Source organism: Pecten maximus, unplaced genomic scaffold (assembly GCF_902652985.1).
Source record: "Pecten maximus unplaced genomic scaffold, xPecMax1.1, whole genome shotgun sequence".
Lineage (NCBI taxonomy): Eukaryota > Metazoa > Mollusca > Bivalvia > Pectinida > Pectinidae > Pecten > Pecten maximus.
The window spans coordinates 3,727-14,217 of NW_022979158.1; the positions used below are offsets into that span (position 1 = coordinate 3,727).

The 10,491-nt window shown below is 37.0% G+C and overlaps 1 protein-coding gene across 1 annotated transcript in view; it reads right to left on the bottom strand.

Moving 5' to 3' along the window:
• Positions 1-434: 434 nt before the first annotated feature.
• The window catches only part of LOC117318268 (dynein heavy chain 8, axonemal-like), a gene marked incomplete at its 3' end in the record, with an annotated part of 55,060 nt that continues 45,003 nt past the window's right edge, over positions 435-10,491 (bottom strand). Inside the window, exons 44-57 of the mRNA XM_033873273.1 lie at positions 9,830-9,991; positions 9,059-9,305; positions 8,565-8,806; positions 8,170-8,310; positions 7,831-8,062; positions 6,950-7,092; positions 5,134-5,268; positions 4,763-4,885; positions 4,183-4,396; positions 3,736-3,842; positions 3,219-3,382; positions 1,378-1,570; positions 803-925; positions 435-589 (exon numbers count right to left, since the gene is read on the bottom strand). Of these exons, the coding sequence (XP_033729164.1) occupies positions 435-589; positions 803-925; positions 1,378-1,570; positions 3,219-3,382; positions 3,736-3,842; positions 4,183-4,396; positions 4,763-4,885; positions 5,134-5,268; positions 6,950-7,092; positions 7,831-8,062; positions 8,170-8,310; positions 8,565-8,806; positions 9,059-9,305; positions 9,830-9,991 (2,381 nt within the window). The remainder of the gene's footprint in view (positions 590-802; positions 926-1,377; positions 1,571-3,218; positions 3,383-3,735; positions 3,843-4,182; positions 4,397-4,762; positions 4,886-5,133; positions 5,269-6,949; positions 7,093-7,830; positions 8,063-8,169; positions 8,311-8,564; positions 8,807-9,058; positions 9,306-9,829; positions 9,992-10,491) is intronic.

Consider the following 10,491-nt stretch of genomic DNA (forward strand, 5'->3'; position numbering starts at 1 on the left):
ACTAAGGGCGAGTGTCTACATCTACAAGCAGAGCATACACATTATAACAACTACTTAGGGTGAGTGTCTACATCTACAAGCAGAGCATACACATTACAACAACTACTAAGGGCGAGTGTCTACATCTACAAGCAGAGCATACACATTATAACAAAATGTTTACCACTTGATTGTAAGCCAACATCAAACTGTGAAAAAAAATTCATTCCTAAAATGTTACTAAATGCATAAAATGATGACATAATTACTTAATATTTTGTTGTTTTTATTTTAGGAAAAATTCTTATTTAACATTAACAAATAATATACAAATATAAAAGAAATACATATTATCAATCCAAAATTTAAAATCAACTGTTCACATAGAACATCTAAAGATGTATTTTCATTGCTGATTAAGTGATTATAAAAAGTTAAAATTTGAACGAAAATACGGAGATGGATTTTGTTTTGTATACCTTGTGAGAGTGATCTGGAATATTTTGTAGCCAGCAATGAAGGAAGCCAGGCGAGTAAGAGACTGTTTACCCGAACCTCCAACTCCCACCAACAGGGCTGCTCCTCGAGGGGTACGGATGATTCTTGAAATCTGCACACACAAACACAGCAATTTTAACCCAGTGTTTCATGAGTAAAGAATGTTAAAATTTGTCTTCACATTCATGTTTTGAACGAGTTGATTTTAATATATTAATTTTCTATTCTCTCTATATATGGTGTGTAATAACCAACAGGACTACAATTTGCTGTACAGTACACAATGTAACAGTAATTTGCTGTGTTTGGTGATATTAAGAATTACCTTGATGAGATGGACCATGGCATCCTTGAAAAAGACGAGATCCATGTGAGCACCCCTCACCATTTCATTGTACTGTGACATGTAGCCTAGTAGCTTCTCATTCAGGAAATTATAGTCAGGAATCTGTACAACACACATCATTCTTAGTCATTGCTTCATAAAGATGTAACCCTCCTCAAACCTACAGTAAGTAGCTATAGTCAAGTTAATTTTTCTCTTCAAACAATTTACCCTAGACAGACACTCTAACCATTTGAGTACTTGGCCACTGTTGTTCAGCCCCGTCCAATTTCACTACATATTCATAATATCCAATTATTTCACACAACAACACATGGAATTTTTGTTATTTGAATGTACAGTTAAATTACAGGACTTCTATCAGATTTTTTCTCTTGTATCATATACAATATTCTAGGTATACGATTGACCTCCGATAAATCATTTCAGTGAAATCAATATTTTTTTATCTGAATCCATTCCCATCACTTTTCTGTATGTTTTCACTGTTGTAAGTTTCCAGTATATCGTACCTAACTGTAATATATATTACTCCCATATAACCACAGACTTACTGCCTCGTATATCTTGGGAGCATCAAGGACAGCATCATCTGCCTCTTCCCCTGTCGGCTCTGGGGGTTCTCTCAGAAAGTCTACAAAGTACGGTTCATTTGGACACAAAGTAGCATACTCCTCCCCCAGGTGGTTTTTCATTACATTCACCGAGGCATTTTCAAACCACAACTTATCCTCATGGTTGGTGAACCTGTAACAATGACATTTGAAATTAGGGGAACAACTTAAAGAAGCAATTTAAAATTTTGATGACCCTCCCACCTTTCAACTTTTTTGTAAACAATACCCTGGTAAAGAAGCAGTTTTAATGTAACAAGAGATCCCAGAGGGATCTTGGCGCCCACCATTGAATGATCTTTATAGGTTCTATGTCAATTTGATCTTCTCTCTACTTTTCCCTTCATTTTACTAATCTGTGCAAATTGAGACACCCCTCCAGTACTTTTCAAACAAGGGAATCCTAGCTATATATAAGAAATTTGAGATTTAACGATAATGGCTGTTTGTTGGCCAGGTTGTGTTCAGGACAGACTGGTCCAAAAATGCAATACAAGGGACCAAGGGGAACCTACTTATGAAATTTGAGAAAGAACCCTTCAGTACTTTGAGAAATAGAGATAACAAACTTCAATTGTCAAAATCCAAGATGGCTGCCTATCGGCCATGTTATTTTCAGATTGGTCTCAAAATGCAATATTCATAACTAGCCACCAAGGGAAACTTACATATGAAATTTGAGAAAGATCCCTTAAACACTTTCTCAGAAATAGTGATAACAAATGTAAATCCAAGATGGCTGCCTGTCAGCCATGTTATTTTCAGATTGGTCTCAAAATACAATATTCATAACTAGGCCCCAAGGGAAACTTACATATGAAATTTAAGAAAGATCCCTTCAGTGCTTTGTCAGAAATAGCGATAACAAACTTAAATAGTCAAAATCCAAGATGGCTGCCTATCGGCCATGTTGTTTTCCGATTGGTCTCAAAACGCAATATGCATAACTAGGCACCAAGGGAAACCTACATGTGAAATTTGAGAAAGATCCCTTCAGTGCTTTTTCAGAAATAGCGATAACAAACTTCAATTGTCAAAATCCAAGATGGCTGCCTGTCGGCCATATTGTTTTCTGATTGGTCTCAAAACGCAATATGCATAACCAGGCACCAAAGGGAACCTACATACGAAATTTGAGAAAGATCCCTTCCAGTACTTTCTGAGATATAGCGATAACAAACTTCAATTGTCAAAATCCAAGATGGCTGCCTGTCGGCCATGTTGTTATCCGAAAGGTCTCAAAACACAATATGCATAACTAGGTACCAAGGGGAACCTACATATGAAATTTGAAAGATCCCTTCAGTACTTTCTGAGAAATAGCGATAACAAGAATTGTTTACGGACGGAGGGACGGACGGACCAGGGACACAAGGCGATTTGAATAACCCACCATCTGATAATGGTGGGCTAAAATGGTACAAACACAACTAATATATATATATAAACACACAACAACAGAATCAATTTATTTGAAACTCCACCAACCCATAAAACATGATTTTAATTTGAACCCACCCCTCCAATGTAATTAAATATAGCGCCTTCCCCTTGTCCAATACATGTTTTCCTGCATCAGCCCTTATTACAGGATACATATTACATCAGCCTTTTCTCCCATATTCAAGAACTATTTGATCCACTTTGAAGGTCAATCATGAATATTGGACCCGTACTAATCATTCTGAATCATCAGACTTTGGTTACTGTAGTAGACTGATTACCTGTCTGCGATGACCCTGGTACACATCAGACTTTGGTAACTGTAGTAGACTGATTACCTGTCTGCGATGACCCTGGTACACTCGTGTTTCCACAGAGCTAGAAGAGTGGCCTGATTTTGACACTCATCCCCTTGGATGGTCAGCATGCCCTGCCAGATCCTCGACAAATCTCTCAGGTTAAAGATGTAGTGAAATTTGGCAGGGGTTGGTAACATCTTTATCTATAGTTCAGAGACGAGAGATGACAAGTTTGAAAACATAATCATTGGTTACGAAAAATTAAACTAATACCGTGTCATAATGATATCATTTTTCACATTATCAATTAACCATATAAGGTTCGATATTTTTCTGAAACCAATACCTTCCATTCATTATGGGTAAATAATCTGACTAAACAGGGTTTACCCTGGACACAAAAATCATGGGCCATTTTGACAAGATTTCAGAAATCTTATGGGCTAAAACATAAAAAAATGAAGAAATTTATGAGTTTTGGTGGGCCATTTTAGAAAATATGGGGCAAATGGCCCCCTCCAGAGTTATCCCTGCTAAATATGACCATTATATATACCTTTGTCATTTGCCACAGTATACGAGTGGCTGGTACCAGTTCTTTAGTCAGTGTACACACTTCAGTCTGAAATCTCTCTGGACAGAAATAGCCACACCCTATGATGCCTAAAACATAAAACACTAGGGTCAAACACTGATTCTGAAATTCCATCCATTCATTTTACAGTACTCATCTCTAAATTCTCTGATGTCTGCATAGGCTGGGACAACAAAAATGTCAATATTAAACAACAAATCAAATTAATTTCAGGTCAGGTAGATCTTACAAACCAAGATTTTAATATAAAGTAGACAGCCAACTGGAGTTGCAAATCGCTTTCAATAGTCATTCCAAACTTACTGAAGTGTTACAAAGCAATTAATGATTATTAACTCAGCAGAGGATGCAAGGTCTTCTCTAAACAGGCCATGACTGAAATTAAATATGGCTTGTGTAAAATCTCACCAAAGATCTTGTCTATGGAATTGTTTGAGGGGAGTGTGCAGTTGAAGATGGAGAACTGTCGTTTGAGACGCTGAGGGATGTCATTACGTCCACCACCAGGGTGGATCATGGCAGCCACAAATTGGAGGTCGACGATGGATATAAAATCGCCAGGCTTGTCCAAGCTGTACATACCATGCATCTCCATCATCTGACGTGTGATCTCATTGGTTATCTGTAGATTAACATTGAATTACATCTGTATTTATTTCTATTGATAAGCATTTTGGATTAAGGTGTGTTTATGGTTTATTTTCTTAACAGCTATGGTCATTTAAGAACGTGCAAGGTTTTTGAGGTGGAGGAAAGCTAGAGTAGCCGGAGAAAAGCAGTTTGGATTTCATTTCTATATCAAGTGTGGAATTTCAAACAGATGATTCTAATTTCTATCTGTATCTAACTTACACTTAACTTAGAAGTATTAAAATGATTTGATATAAGCTTTTAATTAAAATCATATAATTTCAATTAAGTTGAATATACTTTTTTGTTCAACTGAAAATATTCTTTAGAAAAATTGAGGGACTGTAACATGTCAAACCTGATCTCCCCATTCATTGATGATAGGCATGTTGATGTCATCCACAAACACGGTCATATGCCTGCCTCCTGGTGGGCCATAAGTACTTCCCATCCTCTTGTCTACATAGCTCTCCACTGTTCTCTAAAATCACCAAATATATTGAATCATGTAAAAGTATGTCGCACTTCACTTAGTCTACATAAAATTACACCTAATCATGATGCTGAGATAATTTTGGGCAAAATTCTGGGATTTTAACTCCACACATTTCTGCTGAAAATATTAACAATTTTCAGAAAATATTTTTCTTCAAAAGTCTGAAATTCTCCCACAGTAATCTTGACCCAGCATTATCTATGCCGTGTGTACAACAAACATCAATTCTGTACCTGGAACATCATCGGTGTGGAGGCAGAGGAAAAGTTGAAACTCTTGCCGAGGTGGAGATCAGGGTCGTACTTAGCCATGTAGCCTTTGATCATCACAGTTTTAGCTGTTCCCTGTTCTCCTATCAGTAGTACAGCCTACAACAAGCAAGGATATTCCATAAATATCTAAAAGTAAAATTTGGTAATTTCTATTTTTTCAATCGACCACAGCATAGAACAATTACATGTTTCACCCCACAAACATTTACAAGATTAAGATCTTGTGTGGCACATGATTTCGCGCATATGTAACATCCAGTCATATGTGAAATATTGACAAACACAACTGACCACATATCAATGTAAACACACGCTGCAAAGTTGTACTTTTGTTATCCTGGCATCCAGAACATGCAGAGATTGGACTTGGTAAGTAGTGATCATTTTATTCCCTTTGATACTACATTCAATTGTTCACATACCTTATAAGCTGCTCTTGAATCACATATGAATGTTTACATTGACATCAGAATAGTCATCATGAGACCACACACTACAAATAAGCACCGCCTCAAGTCTCCAATGATTTTTTTATGAAATGAAGTAACAATCCAAGTAAAGAATAGCACTGGAACAACACATAAAATTCCCATCCATTTTTGCAATCATTCCGAGTTGCAGACGTAACGGAAGAACTGAATCGTAGGTCATAGTGCAAGAAAGTTTGGAAACCTTGTCTTGTTGAAAAATATATGGAAGCCTTCTTCAGCAGAGACAATTTGAATTAAATTTATTTGTCAATGTATCTAGGTTTATATCAATAAATTACACATCAATTATACTCAATCAGGCAGTAATCTTTTAAATTAGTAACTGTGATCTCAAGATACAATTTTACCATACATTAAGCCCCGCCCCTCAGGCCCCCAGGCGGTCAGCACCACCATTTCTACAATTTTGAATCCCCACCTCATAGTGATGCTACCGGGCAAATAGGAGTAATATCATTTGCTTGGTTTCAGAGAAGAAAGGGGTAAGGGACCACAAACCAACTCGCGGAGGCCAAAGGCCCCTGCTCTGCAAAAGACTGGTAGTGGTACTCAAGGAAAAGAATGTTAGTGCCAACAGTGATGATGATGATGATGATGATGAACTCTGTTTAGTATGCAATATGTGGCAACCACATAGCCTTTAACAGCAGATAGGTATCAGATTTGTGGAATGGAGTCAGTGTAACGCATGTACTAAATGGCTACATTTGAAATTTTGCACAGCAGTTGAAAGCTTGTCAAAAAATGAGGACTTTCTTTGTCCTATGTGCACCAACAAAAGTTAATACCACACCCCTTCACACTTGTTAATACGTTTCCTGTTATCTTTTCTTTCAAAATTTGCAAACTAATTGAAATTGACTGTGATAATTGTAAACTTTTACCTCAGTTCCCATCACTGATAATTGGTTGTATTATTGCTCTTCTGGGCCATCGTAGGATGATTATATATATATACACGAAACATAATCTGTTTAAGATCATGTGCCATGTTTACATCCGGTTTAAACAGGGGTAAGCTCAATGTTTGACCTACTTTTGATGTATATCGAAACCATACAATGTTTTTGTTGAACTTAATCAAAAACAAATATTTTTTCTTTGTTCTATTAATCTAACAATACCATACTTTTATTTATACAAAGTTTTTATTTACTATCAGTGCTTGAATGTGCAATATCATGTGCCAGCATTGTCATGCAGCAAGAAAATTTGGCAGTAAAAATATGGGTGTTACATACAGTAGTTGTGGGCATAATCTTAAGCTACAGAAAAATCTTACATACCTTGTGTTGTTTAGAAATGGTGTCAATAAGGAAGTTAGAACGGACATTGTCCACATTTGGTACAAGGATGGACGAAAATTCTGGTACAGAGTCGGATGGGTAGATATATTCCTCGACTCTCTTAGACCAGTGCTCCCATTCACCTACATACAAAAACACAAGCTGATATGCATATGATCCAGTTGATCAAGGACTCATTTACAGACATAATTCTATGATTTTCTTGCAGTTAAGTGAGAACTACATTTAATTTACAAAGTAAGCTCTCATTTCTAGAATCAATCAATATTTTGAGAGCATCTCTGGAAACAAAACTAAATGGTATACAGATAAAAAGGTAAAAATTGTCAATGTGGCATCCAAATCTTTGATGCAGGACATACTCTAAAAAGATGTCCAGGACATTAGGAATGTAGCTGACTGGACTTGGCTGAGCAATGGTGGTCAGGTGGCTCAAATGGTAAGAGCATTGGTCTAGAGTTCAGAGGTCTTAGGTTAGAGCACTGATCTGGTTGTTGCATTCTTCCTTTCCTGTTACATTTGGCACTCATGTAGGGATTAGGGAATTATATTTAGTGTTACTTGTGACAGTACTGTAACCTGTAGAAACTCCAGGATGAGTTCTTCCCTCGAGAGGAAGTTTGTAACCCTGGTAAATACTAGCTGCAATATACCGTTTGACTAGAAAGAACTTCTCGCTTCAGCTTGATCAGTTGAGGGTAAGATTAGTACACCAGAGGTCCGAGTTTGATCCCTAGCTGAGGCAGTGATTTAAGTTTACTCAATCATGAACTCTGTTACAGGTGTATTGATTATTATGAAATCATATTCAATTTTGTTAATTTTTTTACGTTAATGTTTATTGTTTCAATAAGACTGACCTTTGTCATCCATGACATACTCAAAGATGGTTTCCTCCTCCTGAACAGGTGGCAGGTTCAAGGAACACTCATGGTTTGTGATGAACTCTTCCATCTTAGCCCGGCCGTCCAGTTCCAGCAAGGCACCCAAACTCCACATGAGACAGAAAATGAACAGTTTCTCCAGCTGGGAGGCAGGCAGACCACTCTTGTCATCTCGCTTGGGGATCAGACCTTCCAGTAGATCACACGCCTGCAAAAATGGGTAGACAGTAGGACTTTCACTTTAAGGAAATTCCATTATATATCAGATCACAGGATCATTGTAAAATACCAATAACATACCTGTAATTAACATACCTGTTTGATCTGATTGCACTGTAGAACATCCATCTTCTTGACCAGACTATTAGTGACATAGTTGTATAAATCATCAAAGATATTGTCAAACAGATTCATCAAGACTTCACTCTCCTGTGGCGTCCGTGTCTTCAGCCAACCCTACATATTCAGTGTTCAATTTTATTATGACATGTTAATTCAACAAAATACATTTAATAATTCAGTAAAAATTACATTAGAACAGATCAATAATTATATGCCCGTCCAATGTCAAAGTTATACACTCAACTAAATGCATAAAAGGGTTTGAGGGCACTTTTTATTTTATCTTTCCCCATTATCCATAGATTATTTTGTTATTTTTTAACATTGATATCCATGATCAAAGAGAGATGATATAACCCTTTAATTACCTGGAGAATAGGTCTCCAGTCAAGAGCAGAGGAGCTCATGTACACCATGCCGTTTCTGGAGACAGTGGCGGGAGACGCATTGTCAATGTTGTGCACCTCAAATACAATCTTACAAGCTGGGGACATTGGTATACGATCTCCGTTAGCTAGGGTCAATGTCTTGTTATCATCCAATACAGAATTCAAGTTCTCAATCCAGATGGCGTCCACAGGGCCGTCGAGAACCAGCCAAACATTCTCGCCTGAATATCATATTAGGTACAGTGTAAACGGCAAGTTCTAGATCGTTCAATGCCTTCTTCAAGATATTACATTAATTTCACAACAAAAGTCATCTGACAGTTGTATTGTTGAAAAAAACAGGACAATTTTAGAAAACGGCTGAATTTGTTTTTGTTTGAGAGTGATCTGATGTTTGTTTAATAAGTAAACTATATTTTGAACACAATTTGCCAGTAGGTGAGTTAGTTTCGTTAGACATGAGGTATACCAACCTTTCTTTGCCTTGAGTGTTCTTCTCCAGAGTGTGGAGAAGATACCATCTGTCCAATCATTGGTAGCCACGTCCAAACGTCCAAACATCTGGGGAGCTGTGATGGCCTTGGGGTTCATCCTCATCTCCCTGTGAGGCGTACCACAGTCCGCCATACTCTTCATCAGCGCGTAGATACAGCACGTCTTGCCTGCACCACTTGGTCCCAGTGTCATCATACCATGACGGACACGTTGGGTTTCAAACAACTGTCAACATAAAAGTCAAACTTTCTACAGGAAACTTTCACTGTGATCTGCATAATCCTGAGTCATGCATGTACAAGTCAAAGGAATTCTGTATTTAGAAGAAAGTTAACATACAATGATTTAAATTACTAAATTCCAAACAGATCAAAGGCCACAAATGTACCTACAAGAATATTCATAAATGCCATAACTTTTCAAATGTGTGATATCACTAGTTTGAATCCCAGGACTCAAAAGATGTATTAATTTACCGACACGGATGTATAAATTAGTGTCAGAGTTAGAAAATTTGTATCTATACTTAAGTGACAATTGCTTTATGTCATGCAAACTCAAGCACAAGTCATTAATATAGTATTACTTACTTTTGTAGTGTTTGGTTTAGTAAAACCTGTTAACAAATGAACTTTTGGAATGATATCTGCACTGAACTGATGCCAGATATCTTTTAATGATGCACTGCCACTATACAACAGTATCAGCAATCATAAGATTCTACAATAACATATTTCTACTGTGTTTACCTGGACAAGTTTCAGATTCCAGGGAGGATGGTTGATGAGACCAGCGTTATCCACCTGGTTGCCAATAGCAACCTGTAGTTCGGCGTATGTGGCACTGTCGAGGGTGATTCCCGGGAACAAGTCAGCAATCAGACTCATGAACAGCGGCTCATCTTCATCGACCTGTTAATTAACACCAGTGGGAACACATCAACACAACGCTCATCTAATTTACATCAAAGGGCCAAAGGCCCTGAGAAACGTCAGGGTCTGAGGTCATATTATAAGAAATTTAAAATTGGATTTTATAGTCAGACAGTTACATTTGTATCAGATGAAATGTCTTCATCTGGCCCTGGTATTTCTATTCTATATGTATTCAAGAAATCATGTATAACATATATATATATATATCAGCTTACAACTTTACAATAGCCGAGTATAGTTCTTTCCCCATTTCTTTAATGCATGTGAAATATTATTGATATACTCCTGAATCAGTAAAGCTGCTTGTAAACTTTGAAAAAAGAATCAACTGAGCGACAAATCGGTCTATTAACAGAACATGTTGTAACTACAACTAAAGATAAAATCCAAGATGTACACAGCCGAAGTTTTTTTTAATTTTATTTATACTATAAGTTATTAATAAGGCCTATCAAACATCTATTTTATGACCCCTT